This window comes from Seriola dumerili, unplaced genomic scaffold, assembly GCF_002260705.1.
Source record: "Seriola dumerili isolate Sdu_G_001 unplaced genomic scaffold, Sdu_1.0 BDQW01000105.1, whole genome shotgun sequence".
NCBI classification, from domain to species: Eukaryota; Metazoa; Chordata; class Actinopteri; order Carangiformes; family Carangidae; genus Seriola; species Seriola dumerili.
In genome coordinates, this window is record NW_019174360.1 from 327267 (window position 1) to 354752 (window position 27486).

General features: G+C 42.7%; 2 protein-coding genes across 2 annotated transcripts in view; one reads left to right on the forward strand and one right to left on the reverse strand.

The window, feature by feature from the left end:
* The window catches only part of bmpr2 (bone morphogenetic protein receptor type 2), a 31206-nt gene extending 24350 nt beyond the window's left edge, over positions 1–6856 (reverse strand). Inside the window, exon 1 of the mRNA XM_022746527.1 lies at positions 6666–6856. Coding sequence (XP_022602248.1) covers positions 6666–6756 — 91 coding nt within the window. The 5' untranslated portion in view covers positions 6757–6856. The remainder of the gene's footprint in view (positions 1–6665) is intronic.
* A 15112-nt stretch (positions 6857–21968) lies between these two features.
* Positions 21969–27486, forward strand: part of LOC111222763 (dedicator of cytokinesis protein 9-like) — a 34859-nt gene continuing 29341 nt past the window's right edge. The window contains exons 1-2 of the mRNA XM_022746603.1: positions 21969–22082; positions 24061–24177. Of these exons, the coding sequence (XP_022602324.1) occupies positions 21969–22082; positions 24061–24177 (231 nt within the window). The remainder of the gene's footprint in view (positions 22083–24060; positions 24178–27486) is intronic.

Consider the following 27486-nt stretch of genomic DNA (forward strand, 5'->3'; position numbering starts at 1 on the left):
TGAAACGTGCTCGATGCACCCGTGCACACCCCATCTCCTCTGCAGACATGCGTGCATCTCTGCAGCCACTGAAGTACACAAGTTGCTTGGCCTTAAAGATGGAGAACTGCCATACACACTGATTCTGTGTCAGTATCAAACACGTATGCGTCTACACACAGCCCTGTTTCTCTCTGGGTGTTGTTTACCTTTGCAGACGAGCGCGCCCTGAGAACCCGCCGCAAATAATATGCCATCACGCGTGGCCGGTGCGTGCACAGACAGAAATGTTCAAAGAAGCACTATCTGTGCACACGTGCATGCTGTTTTCAACACCGCGAAGCTCAAGCTGCTGCACAGCGACAGCCATCAGAGACATGCTTCGGCCTAATCGTGCCTGCTGCTGCTGTTTGGGTGCATGCTTGTTGCTGAGGTAGGATGGACGGGATTCAAGGGTATTTGCTGACACCCCCAATTCTCCAAGTCCCCCTGGTTGAATTTAAAGATGTGGGAGGGGGGCGAGTGGATTTTAATCTATCCCATCTGTTGCCCTGGGACTGCCCCCCCCCCTCTCAAAAACACCACCATTCTGTCTGTGTCTGTCTGGGTCTGGTACAGTTATGCTAATCCTGGGGCTTATACTACCCTCAAAGCTCAGAGGCCACCATTATTATTGACCATGATGCATTTATACCAAAATCCGTCCCCCCCTCCCTCCCCCCTTCCTCTATACCTTAACTTTCCTGAATATGTGATGAAAACACAGATGACATAGTGACCAAAGTGGTGTGTGCTATCACACAGCGGGGGGTGTAATCTCAGATTATTTATGAACAAGCAAAAGTTTTGTTTTAGGCCGTGTCTGAATTTAGTCTTTGTTTATGACGACACCACTTCCTGGTTGAATGAATCAACAGCCAGCGGAGGCTTTATGGGCAACATGAAAGGTACTCCCCCCCCCCCCCCCGGAGTCCTGTGGCTGTCTGGTATGTCGGGGTTTCACCTGTTCTGTGAGAGCTCACTGGTGTTGTGACGTCATGGCAAACTAAGACCTCTTCCCTTTAACATGAACGCAACTGAATCTGATAATAAATAATTTTAGACGCAAAAATATCAAATATTAGTTTCAGCTTCTAAATTGTGAGAAATTTTCTTCTGTCGTAGTAAAGTAAAAATCCTTTGTTTGGGAGTGTGGACTGGACAAAATAAAACAAGCTGATTTGATCATGCTTTTAACATTTCATATACTTAACAATTAATTGATCGATTGAGATAATAATCATGAGATTAAGTGATAATAACAATTATGGTCAAATGGAACTTTACACTAGAGCTACATCAATAAATTAGCCAGGCCAATTTATCAGACATTAGCTTATTGCTGATGTATTGGTATATGTTGACCGATAAGTACTGAGAAATTGATTTGAGATAATACAGAAACAGTGTCACCATTTCAGAGTTTGGACAAGTTGAGTATCTTACCCTAGATATGACTATAATATTAATGATAAAGTTTATTTATAAAGCATGTTTCAAAATCTGAGATTGTAAAACACAAACTGTTTTTGCAAGAACAAGCTGAAAAACAGGAAAACACATCACACCCTAAAAACCATCTTCTGCTCTCCTCAGCTGTTTTTCCCTCCCTGTGGGACGTCCGTAGTTTTCACCACTGGCTGCTTGTAATTCTGGGGAGTAGGAACTGCACCTCATTCTGCTGTGGAACTATTGTAAGCTGATGTGGATAGAAACAGATATGTATGGTACACCGGGTACAACTACAATGACAGAGCAGTAGCTGCAGAACTGTCATCACAGCTACCAGAGAATAGAAAAACGAGACAAATCTCACCTTTGGTTGCTTACAAATGATCCTCTTTTTAATACTTTTATTTATGAAAATACAAAAAAACCTCTAACTAAAGTTGAGTCCATACTCTGAGCAACGTTTATTGCCCGCTCTAGACTTATTGTCCCGGCTAGTCAAGGAGAACTCGTCGTGTTAATCATAGGCTGTCACTCTGAGTTACCATCTCAAGGCTGCACCTTTTGTTTTCTAAAACATCCGCTAATTTCTTCTTTTTGCCAAACCAGGAGGTCGAGTGAACAGTGTTCTATTGTATCTCACTTTACTTTTACCTCTGCTCCGAACTCAAACCAAGGTACTAAGAGAAACAGACATTGGTTTTTTTCATCCAACACAGTACAACGCTAGCTGTATTAGATACCAAATGCCACCCCCTCCATTCCTCCATTCATTGGTGTGCTTCTCGCTGCAGTCAGTGTCATCTCCTCTCACGGAATAATGGATATCTCATGAAATATCTCACGACGTGGCCGGAGTGCAGAAAACTGAAACGAAGCACGTGCAGCGCTTTTGTATCCTCCAGCCTCGGCAACTACTTCCTTACTTTACAGTCCAACTTGCATCGCTCCAGTTGTGCAAACACCAATGTCAAATTACTGGCTCAGAGTAAGCACACATCATCGTATCGCCTCTATTTTTTACTCCTACACACAGACTGCCTCGCAGTTTTACAACTGATTTTACCACATTATTCATTCACCCATTTATCATCCTTGAGTTTTCCCCCAGTGCGATGCAGCATCACATCCCAAAAATGCCATAATGCACATTCAGCAGTGTAGCTCTGGGGTCAGTGGCTATGCATCTTGATATTGCGGGCCCCTGGGCTGCAACACACTCATTAGCGTCACACACACATTCAAACCACTGATGTATAAAATTAGTTTTTATAACCTGATTTGTCCTAATTCTTGTGCTGCACTCTTACAGTGTCTGGCTTTCACTAAAGCCAACATACAAGCTTTTATAACAAACAGATACATTTGCTGAATTATTATTACAAAAATATAAACGTGACATAAGATGGTGGCTTCATTTTACAGCAGAAATAATTAACTGATTCATCAATTAGTCTATTGGCAGAAAAACAATCCGCTTCCTACTCTTGAATTTCCCCTAGGGGATGATTAAAGTATCTATCTATAAATAATGTTTGCAGACTCATAATACACTATTAAAAATATTTAAAAACTGATGCAGCAGAACCAGAGATTATGTCTTTTTCTTCTTCTTCTCCTTCCTTGATAAAACCGGGTGCTTACATTACCCACCAAGCAACTTGACTGACAACAGTTCATTCAGAGATTTTGTATTCATCGATTTCTCTCCTTTATCCTTTAAGTCTGATAAGACTGGACTCTGTCCTTGTTCATTCAGAGATTTGGGTGTGTGATGCTAGTAGCAGCTAATGCAGCCTGGTGACTTCAGCCTCAACTCTGATTTTATTTCATTTTCAAAAAGCTTTACACAACTTTTTCATATATGCTGAATCACTCCCCAACATCTGAAAACACACTTGGAGTTCCCCTTTAAATCGATAATGCAAATGTGTTAGTTACAGCCCATAATACATAAATCTTGCACTCATATTAAAAGGTGCTATGTGTACGTTTTCTCCTCTGCTGAACATGGTTTCTTCCCAAGAACAGGTGGTGGTGTTTGTCGCCTGCCAAGAGCTTCAGCCATCATTGTAGGGCTCAGGGCAACCTGGACACTACAGTGACTCAGTGTCAGAAAGGGACAAGATGGTCCAGGTGGAGTGGGGCTAATGGTTAGCATGCTAACTTCAATAGAAAAAAAAGGCATGATAGGAATAGGAGTTGCCTTCCACAGCTGGAGACAGTTCTTGGTGAGTAGAGGAATGAAGTTTGATGCTAAACTAGCAACGTTTCTTCTAGACTGGTAAGTAAAGCAGCTGCTAATGCTAACGTTAGCGCTGTAGCAATAGCAAAATTTACAAATAGCTCCTTTAAATTCTGTAGGGTCCACTTTAAGATAGCAAACAGACTCGCAGGGACTGAGCATGCGTTTGTAATCTCACTTTTTGCTGAGCCGCTGATGTGACCGCAGAGCTGACAGCTTGAAGAGCCCCCCCCCTCTCCCTCCCCGGCCCGGGGCGGCTGGAGAGAGACGGCCCGGTTGGCTAACAGTGGGCCTGTCAACGCCACAGTATGGGGCCTACAGGACACAGCTTCAGGGTTTGGACAAGCAGAGCAAATGAGCATTCCATTTTATGCTATGGTATAATACTTCAGCTCTAATCCTCTTTGGACCCCCAAACCTCCGGCTTACCTGGGACAACAGCAATAACAGGGCTGAATATGGGTTGTGGCATACATTTTGAGCATGATTATGCTACAAGTTTGGGCTTTACTTGAAAAGAATTTGGGGTAGAGAAAAAGCCCCGAACTAATGGCACTATTTAAGAACACCTGTGGTCACACCGCAGGTAGTGTCTGCAGGCTTGTGCCACACTTGGAACTGTTTCTACTCCAGATTTTGTAGCAGCAGGCACACACCCACACGCTTATTAGTCACGGGGGACATGGAGCGGAAGGACGACCTGAGCTCAGCTGCAAACAGGTTAAACACACGGCAGTTGGAAGGAAATTAGAGATAATTCTAAAAAGAAATGAAGGAAGGTAATAGGCAAGTTGGGGAAAGGGAGGGAGGCAGTAATGTTGTTGGAGCTGAGAGAGAGGGAGCAAAGGGAAAGGTGCCTGGTCAGACAGATGACTAACATGCTCCTGCACACTATTAGGCTCTCTGCTTCCTCTCATCATCATCATCATTACAAGTATCATCCTAAGAAGTAGGCAGTGTGGATCTCTGCTTTGCATTCAGGAAACAGCAGCATAGGGCCACCGGTTCGGCTCCTGTCTCTTTACAGTCATTACAAAGTCTGACTGCGGCCCTAATTAATTTTGCACAGTACAACGATTTGGATTTATTGGCTGTTTACATGGCACGCATACATTTAAGTATCCATTAATCGTCCTTGCATTGATTATTGAGTGAATACGTCAGTCCTCTGTCAGTCACCGTAGTCGTTAAACCGCTCTAGGGAACTGCTAATTTGAATATCACGTCTCATAAAGGTGAGCTTATCAAGGCAATAATATTTCGCTATGTGAAATCTTTCAGGATAAATTACAGTTTTACATTCTGCTGATTATAATGGTTTGGGATGAAAGAGGAGATGTTTCACGTCCTGATCTCTGCACTGAATCAAGCCTCTTCCATACCTTAAAGCTCCTCCAGTGTAAAGGTCTGTGTCCATGTGTAGTGTGATTATAGATCAGCTCTAGCTTCTATATTAATACTGTGAAAGTATCAAAGCCTCAGTCCACAGAGAAATGCACACAGCCTGTATTCAAAAACCTTAAAACCAGCCGTCAGGACTTCCTGAACTTTGTGATGTCACAACAAAGCAGTCACCGCTCTCAGCCATGTCCAGCCCACCTGGACCCACCATCCAACCTTGCAGGATTTGGTTGCCCTTTGAGTGTTTTACCTGAAATCTGCTATACTTTTTTTGATCACACAGAAAACAGTCAGCCAATCAGATGAGGACCTAAGAGCCTCCTCTATTCTGATTGGATCAACACTTATGGAAAACACAGGAGAAGAAGAAGAAGATATGGAACTTTTTAAGTTAAAGTAGATAAGTTTTTCTCCTCTCCTCTTCTTTCCTCTTGAAAAATGCAACGTTGACAATTACGGTCCTTGCTTGTCACTTTATTTAAGTGGGAATTAAAAAAAATGCTCAGGCTACTACTTGTCTGTTAAGTGCAAATTTAAATGCAAATAGTTGCAAAGAGGGAAGTAGTCTCAGCATTATCAGCGTTAAGCAATGAGCAGTCACACAGAGTATTCAAATTACGCTCCACACTCACATATTTCCCTCTACAACAGCAGCTTTTATTCTAAGCTTCTGATAATACCCTGTCTATGAATGTATGGAGGAGCCACAACAATAACACACTCACAGAAATGATAATACATTATTAAGAGGGTTGTTTACACATTCATTCACGCCCGCACACTCAAGATGTAACACCGGATGAGGGACCCATGCTACACAAGACCACCTATTTCCCAACACACTGCCAAAGCCTGAGCACCATGTTGAACCTCTATCATTTAATTTCCCATCTTGTCAAATACCTATCCTGCCTTCCCACACATTCCACCGTTTTTTTTCCCTTGCATGCACAGCTCCTCCACCTCTGTGCAGCCCTGCTACTATCTTATCATGCTCAAGGTCTCACAGAAGCCTGGCTTCAGCCCAGAGTCTTGAACAGGGGGCACAACTTGGCAGACAAGGACTGCGGTATGTTTGGCAGTGTTTTTCCAGGCCTTTGTACACAGAATGATTAAAAAGGAGCCAGGAGTGCATTTGCTGCTCTGTTCAAGAGGCGATATCTGCGAAGGTTTACTTAGCTACAACGAGATGAGCTCCACAGAATTGAAGCCAGGCAGACAGCAAGATGGAAGGAGAGATAAGAGACAGACAGACACACACAAGGAGGAAAATTATGCCTGATGTTGTCTGATTACAAGGAAAACTATCCGTATTAAATGATAATAATTACACAATAATAACACTGAAGCTGCCCTAGTCCGGGAAACTTCATTTAGGGGGTAGAAACTAAAGTATCTTACAGCAGCACATCTGCAACAACACGGTTATATGGACGAAATACAGACAGCACAAACCAAAAGGACAGCATTAAATATTTATGAGAAGCACATTTAGCTCTTTCAAAACAAAACAAAACAAAAAAAAAAATCAATTCACTAATAAGCCACTTACCAGCCACAGAAGTCAGGAGAATAGTCAGGCAGAACCCAAATTTAGCGAGTGATTTCATCGTAATTCTGCCCCCAGCCATGACAGTGTACATCGACTTTGGTCTTGTAGTTGGAGCTCCTCCGTGTCTTGTTGTATTTGTTCGTCCTCTTGCTTTTTTTTTATTTATTTATTTTTTTCTTCTTCAGCTTCCACTCGTTGTTTTCACCCCTTTTTTTTTTTTTTTTTTCCTCACGTCAGCTCAATAACTTGAACTGCTCTCTCAGGCATGGAACAACACATCGAGAATTGATGCGAAAAAAAAAAAAAGGCGCTGTTGTGTTTGGGTCGGGGGTGCTGGGAGAGAGGGGGGGGGGGGGGGGGGGGGGGGGGGGGGGGTCGGCTGAAGTGATTTGATAACTAACATTAACTGCCGACAAAAGTTAAAGTTAGTCCTGCTGTCGGCTCCAGCAGAGAACGGGCAGATGCACCGAGCGGCTAACTTGTTTTACGGATCTGCCATTTACAACTAGCCAGCGACCAATGTCCATAACTGCTAGCTAACATGCTAGCTGCCTAGGGGCGACTGTCTGGTGCTACAAAACTTAGGCAAAGAGGTTAAATGTCGCTAAAATAACCAATGCACAACTAATTCGACTATATACAAACAATTCCCATTTGTACAATTTCAAAAAAAACGTCCTCTCGTTCGACACTATATGCAGGAATTTAGCATATAGATCTTAGCCAATTAGCTCGGTTATGTTGCAAGCAGACTGCTATCGACGCTAACAGGCGCTAGCCTAAAAGCTAGCCAGTTAGTTTTTCACGTCCCATCATATTTTCACGATGTTCGTTACGAGGAAAAAAATCACAAGTAAACCGCGCCTACAGCCAGCTTCCCTGGCTTGTGAAAGACAGAGATCATTACTCCGGTGAAGGCAGACGACGGGGGGAGAAGATGGATTTCTCTTCGTCTGATCCTCGGCAGCGTTTGGCATTGACGGTTTGGAGCTCCGCTGGGCAGTCAGACAGACAGGCAGGGCGGCTGGGAACGCCTCGTTTGCAGGCTTGTCTGGACCGCTCGTCTCCGGTATCAGGTTGCTGTGGGTTGGTGTTGGGGGTGGAGGACAGTCCTGCACAGTCGGGAGGGGAGCCGTAGCGCCGCTGTGCCGCAGACTATGGATACAACACCCTGGAAAAATATGCTGCATTCAGGCTCTCACTGTAAGTTATTAATTCGTTATTATCCTATTCTATTCTATTCTATTCTATTCTATTCTATTCTATTCTATTATATTATATTATATTATATTATATTATATTATATTATATTCAGTATTATTATTGTTATTATTATTAGTGGTAGTAGCGGTAGTAATAACCTTATTTTAACGTTTCATGCTTAAAAACAAACACTTAAAACTCACAAAATTTACAATATTTCACTAAATTTCCGATTGCCGTTAAACGCATCACAATATAGTCAGCTACTAGTGCTACTTTGCTGCCTCTGTGTGTTCTTATAACGTTATAACAGGCTTACATCCTACAGCACAGGCTGTGTTATAGAGGAGCATTCCTGCAGTGTATTGGACTGTATGGTTAAAAACAATAATTATTCCAGTAGGTGGCAATGTTAGTGTGTCTACAACAAAACCATGCGGTTTGTTGTTATATAACCTTAAAACAGCATTCAGTGCTGCTTAAATACTTTATGCGCCTTGTTTTCATGCAACCATGAATGCATTGATTTTTACCTAAATCACCTTTGATATTTTTAACACTATCTGTTATGGAAACACAAAATGATCCAGAATATAGGAAATACAACAAAGTGGAGTTTGGACACTATAAAGTCACTGTTAAGTGTCTCACAGCCACATTTTAAAAACATTGCAGTCATGTCATATGCTGTAGCCTTCAAGTGTGATGGATGAAGTAGTTTACGGTGCTGTCCCACGGGGCTTTATTACACTGAGGAAGAGGGGCGTGACAGTTGCGCGGAGGACCTCCGCTGACGGGACAGAGCAGAGCAGGCACTGGATGTTGCTCTCCGGGTGCTGTTGACCAGATAAATCATCGACCCCAGCACTATGATGTCTCCTCTGACCGGGCTGATATAAAGTTAAAGGGACGCGTAATGGCTGGATAAAAACCGCGTCACTGTGCATTTACGCACGTCGCCCAGCCTGGAGCGAAGGATTTCAGCCTTCGCAGCGCCGCTTGGGACAGCCCATCATATTCTGTTCCTCTAAATACCTGGCTGTCTGATGACAGGTGGGCTTCACCATGGCTTCTGCTCCACCTGAGGCGAGGAAGTTCACGCGGGGGCTCAACAAACCGGGCACCGCCGCAGAGCTGAGGCAAAGCGTCTCCGAGGCTGTCAGGACATCCGTGTTGATGGTAAGGGAAAGAGCTCAACTGTTACTGTTACTCACACTGAATCCTGATTAATATATGATATTATTTTTAGTGGCTTCCATTAGGAGGTCAGAGGTCAGGGTCAGCTACAGAGCAGCAGCTAGATTTGCTTCAAAATTCAAGGCCTTGCTCAAGGGCAGTGCTTTTTATAGTTAAAAGTTGCACCAGTCACTCATGAATATGTGCATATTCTCTGTTGTGTGAGTCTGCTGGGTGTGTATTGTTACAACTTTCTCAAAAGGGGGTTGCCAGGTAACTGAAATATACACCACCAACTCTAAAGGGACACACACACAAACACAAATGCATGCACACTTGTGTCATCGGACCCTGTCAGGTTGGCTTTGCAACCAGATAGGCTTGACAGAAACAGCTGATCAATGGCTGAAGTAAAAATGACCAGAGCTGTTCCCTCATAAGTTATTACTGTGGCTCAGTTGATCTTCTGTGTAAGCTCGTCCTTAGAGACTCGTCCACAGTGCTGATGGGAATGACCCAGTGGCTGTGTCTTGTTACATAATGGTGATCAATACGCCACTTTTCTGCAACTAATGGCTTTTGATGCCAATTATGGCTGCTGATCTTGTCATGAAGTAATCCTATGGTATAGTTTAGTCTCAGTTAAAACCAGACCTGAGAACTGAGGCTTGTTTTCATACAACAGAAATACAGTAGATGCATTTTCCCACCTCAGCTTGTTGAGTTGTTGAAGACAAGAAGAAAACGAACATGCAGCAACTTGGCTCATGTGGTTTCAGCTTCAGCTCCTCTCTATGAAGAAGTGAATGGCAGTACATTAGTTACTGTTTGTGTAAGGAAAAATGTACGTACTCTCTTTTCCAAATTTAGAAATGGCAAATTATTTGACTTCTTGTCTGTGTTAACGTACAGCCTTTCCACTCTTGGTAAGTGTTAATTAGTGAGCTTTAAAGGTGTCGATAACTGGATTTTGTTACTTCTGGATATAGCTGTTTCTCCTTACTCCCAGTCTTTATGCTAAGCTAAGCTAATTGGCTACTGACTGTATAGTTATATTAGTCCTTATAGGCAAGTCTTGCCACTCGGCAGCCATCTTGGCGATACCCTTAGGCAGTTATTTTGGGGGTTACAAGACCAGGCCTCTATTTAAATGAATCAACAGTCAAACCTGATAAAAACCTCCTAAAAGGTTTGTGACATTGCTCCAAATTAAGGTTTAAATCATTTCACTTTATACTTCTACTGTGCAAGGTTTAACAAGAGCAACTGTCGTAAAAACCTCAACTGTGTGCTTGCGTCAGTGCAACAGCTCCATGGGCTTGAGATCGGCTGTTATAAAGCAGATGATTGGCTGTTTCAGGGGAGGGGCGGGGCATGTGTCATACAACCGAGATCTTTGACGTGGTTTTTCAGACCAACACAAGAGCTATCGATCTCCTCATGTTTAGGGTTCGACTCTAAAACCACTAAAACAACATTTCCCAAAATGCAACAAACTGCATATTTGGTCAGACTCTCCCTGCCTGGTTAATGCCCACATCTGTCAAACGGCTCCGGTTTAGGTCTCCAAGCCCAGGCTCCAATAAGTCTCCGAGCTCAGGCTGATATAGATGACATCACCATGACAACATCGGGGTTATTTTCTCAGACTTGTCAAAGTTCCCGCAGAGCCATAGACGACATTATATAACTGTTTTCTCAGTAGTAATCCCCACGATGAGTAAACCGACTTTTAATGTGTGAACTTGGTGGAGTCCTTTAACTGTTGAGTTTCATTCAGTTCAGGCTGAATTGGCAGAAATGGGTATTTTAAGTGAATCAAAACTACATTACAGTAACTATTTATTTGGTATCTTAAAGGTGAATCAGAGGTGAATGCATTTCAGCCTAATTATGGTACATCAAAGAAAAATGTGCTTCTCCTGTGACTCTATTTTTGACTGTGCACTCTGGTGCAGCTGTTTCCCCCTGCCCATTTGATATGGTGCTGACATGCTGGTATGGTGAAAGCAAATATATACTGTATAGTATATTGGAGATCAAAGAATTTCCTCAACAAGTCAAATTACACCCAGCAAGCAGCAGTTTAGCTGGTAGTTTTGCTGGTAGCAATGTTAAACTGAAATCATACAAAAACAAAGCAAATAAACCAAAATGCTGCAGGAATGAAGAAGCAGGAAGTAAATACCATGCATGCGATTCTGGGTAATCCATCATGTAGTCTTGATCTTCATCTCTACACATGACAATTATGTCATAGTAGCCTATTAATTCTGTCTTAGTCCACAGTGTGTGGAGTGGCATAATGGATGTCAGATCAGATCTCTTGGCCGTGTTTAATAATGGATGAGATGATGGTAAGTGTCCTGGCTATTTTTAAACGTGCCCTCTTTCTCCTCTCTAACTTGATGTCACACTAAGTACCCGGGGGGAACATCAATTATGAATACCTGCATATGTGATAAATCAGCTTGATTCAAGTGGAGCTCGGGGACGGAGTTGGAGGCTGGTGTGACTGGATCTCAGCTGTTAGTAAACAGTAGAGCAGTAAAGACAGACCCTGCTACTTTAATAATCACTTCCAACTGCTAGAAATGCTTTTACCTGTTCCTGCTATCTCCTGCCTTCCTTCATGCACATGCACACATATGCTATAGAGAATGCATCCAAACACTCAAATCCTGTCTTTGTCTTTTTATGTTTTGGCTTCTTTACCAACTCTTTTTTTTTACCAAATCTTTCATTCTTGCTTCGAGACTCCACTCCTGTACATTATTTCCCTCTAAAATAGAGACCCAGGCCTTTGGGCTAACCTCGTAATATGCATATAAGACCTTAATACCTCCTCCCATTTGTAGTGGTTCAAACTGTGGAACTTCACTTAAGAGTGAATTCCAGTCGGGGAGGATTTGGTCTGATTAGACCATAAAAAAACCTGGCGGAGATAATCTGCAGATTTGCACATGCTTTAGCACTGCTGACCTATATCTGTGTCATGATACGGGAGCTGTGATGGAGCGGGGCGTTTGGTTTGTGTTTGTGGTTGAGCTCAGAGTCAGTGTGGCTGATAGCTGAGGCTGGAGCTTCGCTGGCCATGTGGTTTCCATTTCTTTGTTTAGGCTACCCCATGATCCGTGTTGTCACCGCCGTTACACCCGCGGCCAGTCTGGCATGCGTGTGTTTGTGTATGTAGACTGTCATTCGTCGGCCTGTCTTTCAAGACTGACAGAAAACAGCATCACTATAATACAAAATTCCTACTCGGACATGATTTTGACAGGATGCCAGTTTCCAATAAATCCACCAAGCAGAGCTGTCATCATTCTTTACAGCCTGCAGGCTCACAAATGAAGAAGTCTGCTCTTGTTTGAGTGGAACGTCATTTTGATTGGATGGTTGCCGCATGCAGTTTTTTTGTTTCTTCTACATGGCCCACAGTGTTGATTCAAGTGAGTGTGTATGGGACATTTCAGCTTGTTGCAACATCTTCAGTGTTTTTAGGTTTCTTTGTTGTTTATTGGAGAAATGTGCCTTGGGTTCAGCAGACAACAACATTACACAGTGGTAAGTAAGTAGTAAGATTAGTAGACTGTTTCATAAACATAAAGGTCCCATATTGTATGAAGGTAGATTCCCATTATAAAGCAGGTCTAGTTTCTTTATTAATACTATGAAAGTAAAAGAAAATAAAAAGGCAAAAACAGCAGGTTAGGAGATTAAAACAAAGTTCACATAAAAAAGTTCACTAGCCCACATGTGAATATGTGTTTACTTGTGTGTGCAAGGCATAACTGCACGAGTAAAAATAGTGTCTATAGAGCAGTAATTCAAAAAGGTCAAAGTTCAAGGTCACTGTGTCCTCACAAAACACATTCTGGCCATAACTCACACATTCATGCACTGATCTAATTTTAGTGCATGAATTAATTTTTCCTGTACCTCAGGAAGGGGTTATTGTGACCGTATTTCCTGTACCTTGGCTCATTGGTGGAGGGATACAATCACAAGGTAGTAATTCTAGTCTTTAAAGTTATTGTGCTTTTTAGGACTGCTATCCAGTAATTCACTGTTGCACTTGAATAAATTTAGGAGGCGCAGAAGCTGAAATATCCAGAATTTTAGAGACTAAAAGGGTCCAGCTGCAAAAACACTTGAACCTACATTTCCCATAATGCAACGCATGGCATATTTTGTCATCTACACCATTCAAACTCTGCTCTTGCAGTTTGTAACGCAGCCTTTCTGTTACAAAATTGCCCCCCAAAAGCTGAAATAACCCTGATGACATCACCCCGTCACTATGACATCATCAGGGTTATTTCCTCCAGAGCCACAGAAGACATTATACTTTCCCAAGGCAGAGAAGGACCGTCTGTGATGATTTAACGGACTTTGAAGTGTTAAACTCTTGTGTCATTCATTTGAAATGGTTCTGCGTCTTTAATATAACCACAATTAACAAAACAGTTGCTGTTTGAATCGGCAGTGCAGCCAGTTCTGTCTGAAAAAAATGGGCAGTGACCATGAAATTTCCTCCCAATTGACCCAATTGACACAATTGCTCATCCAGTTCTCTGCTGCATGTGTAAAAAAAAAAATAGCCTTTAGACTTTAGTGTGGAAAACATTCACGGGCTTTTTTATTTTGGCTGCGTTAGAACACATCCATGTGAAAGTTAGGCAGAGTTAGGTAGAAGCAGAGCACATTAACCAGCGGCCTAGTTAGAAAATAATATAAACAAAAGCAGCAGCAGTGTGCTAGTTTTTCACATCACTGGTTAGTTAGCCGAGGACAGTATTGAACACAGCCAAAACCTGGCGCCTGGGCAGAGATCTCTCTTTTAATCAGTGTGCACAAGGATCCTGCTCCAGTCTGCCAGGATACCTGCAGGCCTTTCATGAGCTACTCAATACTCCAATCACATGAGTGTAACCCAGATTCTCCACCAACGTTCATTATTGTTAGCCTGAATTAAGGTCCCTAATGAAAGTATTGGCACATTTGCTCGAGAAGAGGATGAAAGAATTGCACCATATATGGTAAAAGCTCAGTGAGAGCAGGATCTCCACCTCTCAGTGAGACTTGGAAAGAAATCCTTGAAGAAGAATATGACTCATCTTCCTGCAGGGCACATAAATGTACATAGATTAAACAAAAATGATCCAAAATATATCCAAATTTAGATCGCATAACACATACGAATTAAAGCAAGTCCTTTTCCAGAGAATGCTTCCTGGTCGAGGAATATGAACAGTGCTGCTGCATGTTCCTGCTTGTTAGCCTGTCGTGTTGTTCCAATGAATTGGAAAAATCCAAAATACACCTGTCATGGCAGGTGGTTGAAAAAAAAATGTCATGTTGCATTTAAAATCAGAGAAAATCTAAATTTGCAAGAGGAAAATCTAGTAATTTGAAGCCACACTGGCAGGTTGACACTCTGAGCTAACACATTAAATATCTCCACAAATACTTGATGAATTGTTTTATGATCAAATAACTGCAAAACTAATGTCATATCAGCCTCAGCTATACTCTGTGCTTACTGCTAATTAGCAAATGAGCTAAATGCTAATAAGCAGAGCCTTACAAAGCTGCTGGCATGGCTGCAGTCCTGTAGTCTATCCTCACTCAAACACCACTGGAGTGATTTAAAACTTATCTTAACTTAAAAAGAATCATTTAAAAAGAAAATTGTGCTGACACTGAAATCAAATAAAAAGCATTTTTTCTTGATAATTCTGTTCATAAGCACAATATAAAATATCTCTCTTTCACATCTCTAATCTACTAATGAGAAATGTGGTTTCTGTCTATGTAATAAACTTATTTTATTTTAGTTTGTTCAGACAAAAATAAAACCTCTCAGTTTTTCCACGGCCCCTTACATCAAACCACTTCAGTGAAACCTGGCCGCCGAGCTGCGTGTTGAATCGCTGCTCTGCTTTAAATGCTATCTGGGTTACATTTTTGTCAAAGCTTTCATGTGATTACGTGTTTCTAGCCTTTTGTCCAGGCTTGCCGCTTGCTTGGCAATCGTTTCTATTTGCACTGATTCATGTTGAAGTGGAGGGAGGGTTCCTAAAATTTATTAGAAAAGATGAGGTAAGAACCATCGTCTGGCTTTTTTTCCTGTGAGTCATCAGGCCTCAGTGTTGTTGCAGTGTGAGGAGCGGCCTGTGGGAGGCAGCAGTGATGCATGTCTCTTACCTTGGCACTTTCCCCTGTGTCTGAGAGGTACTGAGGAGAAATCTTCATCCTGTAAGAATCTCAACATCCACACAAAGACTTGTCCTATTTTAGAGCTGTGGAGAAGATATTTTGTGTGTGTGTGTGTGTGTGTGTGTGTGTGTGTGCTGCATCAACATTTAGTTGTTGTGTGGCACTTTCACATTCATTAGTCCCGAAAATAAGAATTTCATTTAATCATTCACCCTATAAATCTCTGGTTTGAGGTATTTGGCTGAAGAGATGAAAAGCAGTGATTTATACTGAGCATGAGTGGTGGCTGTCCACCAGATATATCCCTCATTCACGTCTTTACCTATTCTAAAATAACAGCCGTTGCCAGGAAACCAGCCGTGAACTCTCTTATTTAATTGTTGTTGTCATTTTTTTCAGAATAAAAGACTGTGTATAAAATGAGAAAAAAAAGTCCCCATTTTGGCCCAAGGCTGCCAATGAACCATCACATAAAGTTTTTAGAGTCCATTTATGGGAGGATGAACTTCACTGTTTTGATTTAAAGATGAGCATCTGAGAAGAGCATTAGCTGAGTGAGGGTGATTTTATCTTTCCCACTGCGTTCTGCGCCCTGTTTTTACGCCAGCACATGGAAACAACTGATAAATGTGTTTTGTGGATTCTGATAAAATATAATTTTGGGGGTTTGGTGAGTGACGTCTCTCCGGTTTGCAGATTTCTGTGTGAAAAGGTTGTTGGGTGCATTGTGGGGTGCAGTTTGGATTTCATTAAGTTAATGCATCCTCTGAGGACGAGCCCTAATGTAATGGACAAAGGAGAACGCTGCTGAGGCTTTTTGAATGATCCTGAAAATACTGCAATGAAACAAACTTGTTAACAGCCTAAAAGGGGACCTGCCCTGCACCTATGAACACAGTAGTATAATGTCTTCTGGATAAAAAAAGTACATTTGAAGGGGATAAATTTGCTGGAAACATTTGGGATAATGTAAGAACACAACTCAGAAAGATATATAACATAGGTCTAGTCATTTTTAATGTAGAAAACGATTCATATTAAACCTTTAAATGTCCAAATACTCTTCAACTTTATACTTTCGCTTCTTGTCAATAAGACTCTACTTCTTCTTACTCGTTTTGCTTCTACATACACCAGGTAGGAAGGTGAGCGTGTCAGCGGCTGATGAAATATTTACACCAGCTACTTGAGAGAAGCTGAAGAAAATCCAGGGAATTGTTTGTATGCATTTAAATTAGCCTTACATGAAAAGCCCGTATCCTTCTGCTGCAGAGGGGATGTGTGGAGACGGTGACATTAATTAGATGATTTGCAAGAGGGCTGTCACGTTCGTCCTGGTTGTCCTATGACGCATTAGGCCTGACGGGTCCGACCAGCGAAGTGTTAACGGCTGTGGGCCCCGGCAGCGGGGGTCAAGAGACGTTAAAATATTTCTTTTTTTCATCTGTGAATGACATCAGACAGATGACTGCATCGCTTGTAATATCACTGTGAGTAGGAGAAAGAGGAAGGAGGGAGAGAGTAAAACATTGTCTGCAGCAGTCGGGTTGTGTGCGAGTGGGTGACTCAGTGTGTGTGTGTGTGTGTGTGTCTTTGTGGCTAACAGTATGCCTTTACTGTTGACAAAGCATGCAAGAGTCAGAGACATGACTGGGCTGTGAGAGCGAGAGGCTGCTGGGAGAGAGAGGGAGAAAGTGAGCGAGGAGAGAAGAAGTGAAAGTGACAGGCATGAATGAGTGAATGCAAGGCTGGGAAAAGAGAGAGAGAGAGAGAGAGCAAAGCAGTGTAGAGGAGGCAGGAGGAGAGAGCATCCTCATCGCCCAGCAGAAGGAAGGAGGAAGGAAGAGGAGTCAACGCCCTGCTGCGAGTGAATGAGCAGCTCAGCTCCTCCGCTCAGTGCACTCATCCTTCATCCCTCCATTCCCCGCTGAGCCGCACACAGGAGGATACGACTCAGCGCTTCAGCTGAGATCTGCTTTCGAAGATAGCGCTTGTGACTGGGAATCCTCCTTGGATACGGAAAACACAGGGAAACCTGAGCACACCTGTGAGAGGAGGAGGAGGAGGAGGAGGTCAAGGTTTAGAGATCAAGCCGGGGCTGGAGCTGAAATTAAAGTGTTCAGAAACAAGGCTCCAACAGTGAGATCTTTCTTTTGTCCTGCATGGTGGCTGTGAGCGTTCGGTGGCACCATGGGATGCACCACCAGCGTGGTTCTGTTGGAGGGGCTGCGCTCCATCCTTGAGAGGAACTGTGGCTACACCAAGGGGACGGTGGAGCTGGGGTCTGTGGAGGAGGAGGAGGAAACTCTGAGTCTGAGGGGATCTCAACTCTGGATTCCCACCACTGCTCTGGTAAAGCCCACTCCCACTTAAATTTCCACTGTTTTGCAATCAGGTGTGTTTTTAAACTCCAGACTTTTCTTTTGCAGTTGTTAACCAGCATGTTAACCACACAAAATTACAGCTCAAAATTACTTTAAATTGCTAAATAAATATATTTCAGTCTCCATAGGACGAGGAGGATTCAGCCCCAGAAACATAACACCATGAAGAGCTTGTATTTCATTTGGTAGAATGAACTGTTTCTGTGTGAATGAATTTGACTTAAATTGGCTTTAAAGCAGAACTCCTTTGCTTTTTTTCTTGAATAATTTGATGGATGATTCCATTTGCTGAAATTTCAGTAACTTCTTTTTCCCGTATATCATAGTATGTCTTTTGTGAAAGTGGAAACTGAAAAAAGATGAATAATTCACAGAAACTCGTCGGATTAAACATGACTTACTGTGCACATCAGCAGAATTTTGGCTAATAATCTTCCTAATAGACTCCCCTGAGGAACTACACGTAGAAGTTGAGGGTATGTTTCAGTGCCCCCCAATCACACAATTACTGGTGAAGCACATCAAAAGCTTCACATTTGGCTGCAAGCAAATATAAAATAAGTCTCAGGATTGTGCGGGTTTGCTTTTACTGAGCAGGGAAAGAAGAATCTAGGTCTTCAGATTCTTTCTTTCCTAAAGCCGTGTTGTCTGACACTAGGATTTATGCACTGCTACATAAAGCTGCTTCCCTCAAGTTAGCTCCATTAGCCAGCAACCTGCCCTTTGTTAAGTCAAACAGATTTAATGGACAATCAATACCGAGCGGGTTAAGGAGGATTTCTGCTGCACGCTGAGTCAAGGACATTCACTATGAACCATTATCACTTTTGGATGCTGTGTTTCCTTTGCAACCATTAAGCTGTGGTTGTCCTCTCATAACCTCTCTCAACAATTACGTCTGCAGTTGCAGAGGAATACATTTCCCCAGTAAAATCCTAATTATAGTGATTTCTAAGCTGGAAAACGGAGGAAGCGTCCAGGACTGAGCCTCGGTCTCACAACCAGCAGATTCTGACATCGTGCTGGAAAACATGTTATCTTATGATGGTCTTTTGATCTCTTCTGCGAGCCACAGTCTTACTGCTTTAAATATTAAAGGCAGGGCAGGGAGTGAATCATGTTTTATATCTACACCTAGTTCCTGTTTAATCCCATTCAGGATCTTTCTGCACTGGAGCCGACGCTGCTGTACAGTCTTTGAGCTGAGCTCTCAGCACCTCTGAGCACTCTGACATCATCGAGACTTCGGAAACTCCCCTCTCCTGTATCATATTTAACTTGTCCCATATGTTTTTCCATGTACTACCTGGAGGAAAAGTGATCTAATGTCGACCATCAGCCAAACTCCTGATCTCCTCTTTGATTAAAGGACATTCTGCGTTTTCAGTTTGTGTGACAGACGATGGCTTGTGACGGAGAAGCAGGTTTTGGGTCTGGGGGCGAACTTGCATGTGATAACTTCGTGTGTGTGTGTGTGTGTGTGTGTGTGTGGAGGGGGATCAGGCTGAAGGAGGAGTCTCACAGGCAACACCCTGACACTTTCCCCTCTCCGGGGCGCCTGTTGCAACGGTCTGCTCCCAAACATTACGTCAACCGGCCCTTATGCAATTCTCCACAGACTTGTGTGATGCTCTACATTTTTATATATATATATATATATATCTGTGTGTGTGTGTGTGTGTGTGCGCCTCTCGGGAAGGGTGTGGAAGGCTCACATGTCCTAATGGGTCCAAGCTGTGTAAAAACACAGCTTGGACCCATTAAAACTCCTCATCCCTCACTCTCTCTCTCTCTGACAACTTTCTTTTTTACGTCAAATTCTTACGCAGACGAACTAATTTGCACTCCCATCATACACACATCCACAAACACAAAGTTGCACATCCTCGTGTTGCTGCTGGCATGTTACCAGCGATCGCTCCAGGAAGCGTGATGGCGTGAGAGCGCTCCAGAGATGTGGGTGAATGAAGCAGGATGACCTCAGAGCAGCCAGGGTCTCTGACAAGAGGCTGATTATCATGCTGAGCTGGTGACGCTGTCGCTGAGGCCTCCGCAGGACGATGGGGACACAGTACAGTCAGCGCTCCAGCAGAGGCTGAGGCCAAGTCAGAAACCTGCAGGATTTACTTTCAATACTTCGGCCCAAAATATCCTTCACAAGACACGTTGAGTTTCCCCATTCAGTTTCCTCCTTTTCTTCTTCTTCAAGTTCATAAGGCTGCTAAAGGAAGTGTTAACCAACCAGCTCTAGCATCAGAATCCAATTGTTTTATAGCAAAACAATATTTACAACCATAAATCTTGCCTCCACCAGGGATGAATATAAGTCAGCAGAGGCAGGGATATATAGATCAGAGGGTGGGAACCCGAGGCAAATTGCACCCAGGGTGTGAGAATAAAAATCAGTCAATTAAAAGCCAGTTTTCTATAATTGCTGGAGTGTTGGACATGAACAAATAAAGGCTGGCTCCATTTACAGGCTGTGGAAAAACAAGATGTTCATGCCAGTGAAACATAATTTACATTTCTACCACTTTAGTAGTAGCACATGTGGCCCTCATCCTCCTCCGTAGAAGCGACATGAGAGTTAGTGACAATGAAAACATGGAACTGGCAGAAACACTGGAAGTCGTTGCCGTCCCTGGAGGCAGCTAATGAAAGTAATCATCAGTGGCTGCCTTACACATTTGTATTAGTAACTGTACTTTATCATGACGGCCATTCCTGTGGCTCTGTCCGTCTCACCTTGTCTCGTAGATGTCGTGCCGGATCAAGTGGAACGCTCTTATTTTAAAGCCTCTGCAGCCGTTTCCTGTCTCGTTTCTCTGAGCGCTACATTTCAGCGGCTCCCTTTTGAAGAGAGTACTGTTAAAACAAGTTATGCAAATTACCCATGGTGCCTCACACATCAGAGAAGGCTGCAGTACAAAAAAAGTGAAACTCTCACACACATACACACACACAGACACACACGCAGCCTTGCCCGCCTTTGTGCTATACATTTCGCCGCGAGCAGTGATGCTGAAACTGCAACAGGGAGACGATGGCCTTTGAAGTCATCCCAACCTGTGACATGCCTCCCCCCCACCCCCCCGCTTCCCTCCCTACTCCCCTAACTTCCCAACCCAGAGACATAATTGGATGAGTTATTAATCATGCTTGTTGAGTCAGAAAGATTCGGTGGCTTGTAAACATCAGTGAGGTTTGGGAGTTTTCTAATGCAGCATAAGAGAGAAATAAATCTCCAGAATACAGGATTAGCATAAATGAACCCTCAGTTGTTCCTCATTGAAAACTTTAAATGTCATCATTCTGAAACACACACCAACCCCAGCCTCTGTTGGTTAAACATTAAAGGCCAGTGAGTCTCCTCAGAAGGAATGCTGACTGGATGGAGAAACAAGGGGCAACTCAAACTGTTCCCGAAGCAGTAGGAGTGTGTGTGTGTGTGTGTGTGTGTGTGTGTGTGTTGCATCTGAGAGCCGGATAAGGGGGAAGTGTGTTTTAACAGACCCTGCTGTGGGTGCCTGCTGCAGCGGATACGGCGCAGGAGCAGTTCAAAGCGGAGCATAATATCAGCGGGGGGTGGAACTTTATCAACACAGATTGAGTGTCTGAATTCTGTGACTGTGGCTGCCAACAGTTATTTTTATAGATTTCAACTGTAATGCAGTTTGGATCCATCTGACAATCACAACTGATACTAGAAGAAGAACCTGGACCAGCTTTTATATCCTCTTCTATCATCGCATCATAAAGAATGAAATACTTTCACTTGCAAGTTTATTAGACAACACACAGTATAAGGAATGCTGTAGCAAGATATATATATATCATTCAACACAGTATTTCAGTGGTAACACATACGTACAAATACAGGGTATAATCTTTAATACAGGATCTTTTCTTCCTCATGTTTTCAGCTCACACACAACAGGCAGGTGGAGCAGGCAGAGGACGACGTGATCTCTGGGCCTCCTCCAAGTTTTTAATGGGGGAGTGGTCCGTTTCTCCTCCACTCCTGCTCTCACAAATCACATACTGTACACACACACACACACACGCACACACACACACACACACACACACACATATCCAGCCGTGCAGCTGCACAGCTGTGAGGGTGGGAGGGGCCCTACCCTTTCTGATGAGAGGCAGAGAGGGAGAGGGAGGCTGGGCTATTGTGATTTAGTAAAGAGGGAATCTCGCTCTCACAGCCCTCACAGAGCACCGCAGGAAACTTTACGCCATGGCAGCGTGTGTTCACTGAGTGAGTCCCACACCTGACTTTAAGGTCTGCACAGAGATAGGAGTGACCAGCATGCAGGGCCGGGCAGGCAAAGCCCCCAAGAGGGAGATGGTGATAGAGTCCCCGCAGCAGTACAAGAGCCTGGCTGAGATTGAGGCAGAGGTGGAGGCTGGGTCACAGGTGGCAGCGGTAAGTCTGTGCGGTGCCATCTTCTAAATAGGAGTGAATCAAAGCTTTTCTAAATTCCACTCTCACTTTTTTTGGGGAGTTTCTTGCTCAATAGCACAAATGTACTCTGATTGTTTAAACAAGTTTTTTTTTATATCTCTTAGATTCTCTTTCAAGAGAAGCTTTGAAGATTTTTTTTTAAAGAGGGTTGGACGGAAATGGGAAAGAGCAGCTTGAGGGTACACCTCTCCAGGGGGTTGGATGTTGATCTTATTTTAGGAAACGGGGCACTTGTGGCTCCCTTTGTTCATTGATCGCTCCCGTGCTCAGAGTCGGGGACTTTGACAGGTTGGCTGCAGATTTGGTGCAGTGATAAAGATTAGAAGTTCACCTCTGGTTCACTGGGAAAGCGCCATATTTTCTTTAAGCATTTCTATAAAGACGCAGGACTGGCTTTTGGAAACCAAAGAAAATCCAGTGTATAAATCAAAGTTCTCTAGTTAGGCAACAGTATTATTAAACTCTTCATCTTCAGCAGCTTTTACAATAATCTTCACCATCACTCCAATGGCTGTCTAATGTATTCATGGGAGATAATTACCGGCAAGTCACACAGGTCACAGCTGCTTGTTGTTATCTTCTGTCTGAATGGCCAAAATCCAGCTGGAAATTAGAGCGGATGATTTTCTACTTATCAGATGATCCTTTACATTCAAAGGGCTGAGGGATATGCTGGGATATTTTCATTACATCATCAGGAGGACTGGTCGGGACGAATCAAAATACAAATCTATGGTCGGACGTCTGTTTAATTGGCCTCGGATTGTTATGTGTTCGTTGGATCCAGTCCAGGAGGCTAATCCAAATAATCTGGATCACATTCACGGTTAATGGCCACATTCAGGCAGAGGACTGCAACAATTTAGAGATGTACAGAGCAAGTGAAATAAATCTTGGTGATATTTTATGATTTTCTTGTTTTCCATTTTATTTTATTTCTATATTTATCATACTTTGGTGATCCCTTAACATCCTGTTACTTCCTGGTTTACCAGCAGGTCAAAATGTTCACATACCTGGTGAAATATCTCAGTATCTGCTGTATGGATTCTCACTCATGCTCTTCAGAGGATGAAGTTTGTTGATCCTCTAGCGCCAGGGCAAAACTTTAATTTTACAAATAACATTCCCATCAATGTCAGACGTCCAGATTTTGAAGTATTTAAAAACTCAAACTCTTGTCTTGGTTCATCTTTAAATAGATCAAAGCTTTGTTTACACATGTGCGTCATATGTGAAGATCTATTTCATAATATTACAATCAGGCTTTCATGCTGGTGGAGTCCCTCGGGTCTTTTCTGTGGAATGTTAGAGCTGATGTCTTCAGCGCCGGAGGAGTAGAATCTCTGCAAGATCATGTCTCAGCTATCTTAACTACTGTCAAGCATTAAAGCTTACAGAGCCGTCTCTGTTGTAAGGATTTACTTTGGAATGAAGTCTCTTGTTTGGACTGTATATCTTCCAGTAGTGGGTGTGATATAAAGAGGTAATGCCCATTCTTGGAAATTCTTAAATATGGGAGAGCGCTGCAAGGACCACTGTTCACAATCTAGTGCCGGTTTTGCATGTGAGCTCATGACACAGTGACTGGTACAGTGACACACACAAACTCTCGCTCATCCATCCCATGATGCCGCTCTCGTCTGGTGTCTCCTTCCCTCTTAACCCACATTCATCACTGTCTCTGTGCCAGTTCCTGCTGCTGTAGATGTCAGCCAGTTACTCTGTGAAAGGACAATGGCATCTTGTTGTCCAGACAAAATGAACACCCCAGATTTCCCTCTGTAACAACCCATGCAATGACACCCTTATTGTTTGTACAGCCATGTGTAAAAAAATTATTGAAAAACTCCTGCTTTGTTATTAATTACCCATCAACATGTACAGAAAAACAAAGATACAGAAGCTGGACTGATTCTGTCATATGCTCATTTAGGTGAAGCCGAAGATCATAGAGCCTCTGGACTATGAGAATGTTCTTCTGCAGAGGAAGACCCAGATCATCAGCGATGTTCTGCGGGACATGCTGCAGTTTCCCACTGACGACTTCCAGGTAAGACATGGACAGAGTTATTGAGCCCTGTAGGTACATTTTCGTTTAGCTTTCCCCCTCATATTTAGGTCAGACTCAGTGGAAGAACAGTGACCTTGAATCTGGTGTTGATTCAGGCTGTGTCCACACTAATGCAGAGGTTTGAAACCACTGTCTGCTGCACTAAATATTAATACCGCCTCTGATTTAGACACTCTGATTGGCTAGGACAGCACCCCATTGGAGCCAATAGGAATGTCGAATTGAGTGACGTGACTCTAGACGTCACTAGCAATGAACGCGGATGAGAATCTAACGATAACTACACAGACAGAAAGCGGCTAGGCGCCAAACCCCCCGACCCCCCCCCAAAAAACGGTAAGACTATCCAAAACATTTAATGTCAGTGTAACTATCGAAGTCAGTGACTCACACGGACAAACCTACTTTTTTAGAAAGCTCCGACTCTGTAGTTTAAGGTGAAAAAAACGGCACGTGACTAGCTCCAACGGTCGCGGAGAAATCAGTTTCACTCGTGTCAAGTGCTACTAACTGTAGTTGCAATACGCTAGTTCCTAATTGCTTGTTGGTAATTGCTATTTGCTAATTAGTAGGTTATAGCGCTAACTGGCAGCAATTTCTTAAAAGCCTTTAATAGCTAAGATATTTCTAAGTTTTAATAGAGCAAGCCAATTTAATAAATCAGTAGTTTAAACTTCAAAGTACTTACTAACGGTCGCTGCATTGTCCTAGTTGCTAATTGCTAACTGGTGGCATTAACTGGTAGCAAAATGCTAAAAGCCTTTAATAGCTTAAGTTTTGATAGTGCAACCCAATTTATTAAATCATTAGTTTAAAACTATCAAGTAGTACTAACTTAGGAAGGACTTCACATAAACTTTATGATGGATTTAAATTTTAATTTAAATTTTAATTGACTAGAAAGTCTTTTAGGATTATATTATGTTTTAGCTTTAGCTGTTTAAGTTCTGCTTCACTGCACTCAGCTAGTGTCTTTTAAGGAAATCAGGTCCAGTACAGCACAGCTGATCAGCATATAGGCAAATTATGATATCATTTGGAGAACCCATGTATGAAATTGGTTATACATGCACTGCATGTAATCATTGGCTCACAGCCTTACAAACATTTGCACGCTCCGTGGATCTGTTGCTTGTGTTCAAAGGAGCTCAGAGACTGTTTCAACATTACATCACCACGGTGCTGAGAATGGGTCTGAGTGGGGTCCACTCCCAGTTTGAGGAAGAAAGAGAAAACATGAAGAGTCTCATGCTCAGATGTTTGTCATTCCTCTTTTGAAATCGCAAGTAATCAAACTTGAAAGGATAAGTCTGGTAAAATGCAACATTTTTCTTTTACAAACCCCATGAAAAGACCAAAACCAGCCATTAATTGATCCTACTAACGAGACTTCCTCTCCAAAAACTATTAAAAACACACACTCATTTTGAGTTAATCCCACATTCACTGTCCTGCTTTTGTAAGTACTCACTAGAGCATCAAAAGTGTATTAATGTATTAATCTGCAGCAAAAAATAGTCCCCAAAAATGCACTATTTCCACCTGTTTGAGTAATAAACTAGTGCCCAGCTGTTTTAGGAAATTACTGAGCCTTTTATAAATGATGTATTTGTGACCTTCCCTTCCTCAGTCTGATTTAGTGCCATATAGAGAATAGTGTTATAGTCATATTTAACCAACAAAATAAGAGAATAGAATAGATGCACTTGTGACTTGAAGTTCATAGCAAACAACAGAGTATGTGGTGGGAAATCTACAACCTACAGTCGGTTTTCAGACCATTTCACAATCAGTAGATGATGAGTGGTTTTCATTACAAGGCCGTCTACAGTGCACAGCCATTAGTAACTGCCCAGGACTCTGTGTATGTGTGTCTGGGTGTGTGTCTGGTCCAACCCAGTCCGTCCATCTGTCTAACCTGCCATATGTTTTACATCACTGGGCTGGGCTGAGGAGAAGGAGGGAGGGGGGAACCAGTCAGACATGTGGGTCCAGCATTGTGCACGTGCTGCACAGATATCGCACACATATGGATGCACACGCATGCACACGGTAATGGGGCATGCAGAAGAGAGTGTGGTGTTAGGAGGTAAAATGAGGTGAAGTGTTGAGTTATGGATTATCTTTCCCTTCATGCAGTATTGAATACATGCAGACATATCCTTTGATAGATATTGAATTTAGTGCAGTTTTAATGTAGCTCGTAAACACCCAATTATAAGATTTAAATTTAAAACAGGTCTATTGTGGTCAGGTTAGAATCATCCATCCATCGTCTTCAAAGTTTCGACACTGCACACATGTAACCATATGAGCACATAAAACAGTCACTTTCATCTTTCAAAGTAGAAAGACTTCAGAAGACACGTCTATCTCCTCCTGTCCCTCTCTACTCTGCCCACATATCTCCATGTTAGAAAACTGAATCCCTATCTGGCATCACCCTCTCTGCCCTGCAGCACCACCGCCGCTGGGAACAGACTCCTCTGGCCCAGTGGAAGCCGTCAAAGCTCTGGTTTAATGACTGTGAGAGGAATGCTGTTAATTGGCAGCCAGCAGTTCCTGCTCATGGTTTTTTGACAGCTATACGCCGTGGTTAAAGTGTCCCGTGAGTGACTGGTCGAACGGACATGCTTTGTGTGTTCCAAATGTGAATTGGTGAGAAAAAGGCTCTAAAACTTGTGCTAGTGCAGCTGAAGTGAAGTGTCCCACTGTGTTGTAGTGGGTAATGATAATTGGTCATTCACCCATGAATGAAAATTCTGCCATTATCTAATCACACTTACGTTTTATGGTCACAGATCACAGGGAAACTTAGCCCCTGCAGTTTAATCTTAGCCTGTCTACATAACACTGAAGTTAAAGCAGTAGCTTGACATTTTCTGAAATATTCTCTTTCTTGCCTTGAGCTTGATGAGAAGATCAATACTGCTATCATATCTGCATGCTAAATACAGCATGAAGCAAGAGCCAGGATATGATTTACTTAGACTAGAAGCTGGAGACAGGGAAACAGCTTGCTTAGCTCTGTCCAAAGCTAAAAAAAATGAGCATCTCTAACTACCAGCATCTCTAAAGCTCTCTAATTTATTAACATGTTTAGTCCTTGTGTTTTTTATTTTTTTATTTTGACTTTTGTACAGATTAAACGAACAGGGCTACTTCCAGTATTTATGCTAACCTAAGCTACTCGTCTCCTCTTCGTATTTCATCAGAAGAGGCTCAGAGCCTCCTCTCTTATGATTGGCTCACGGACCTGTTGTTACTAAGAGAGATGCCTAAGAGAGG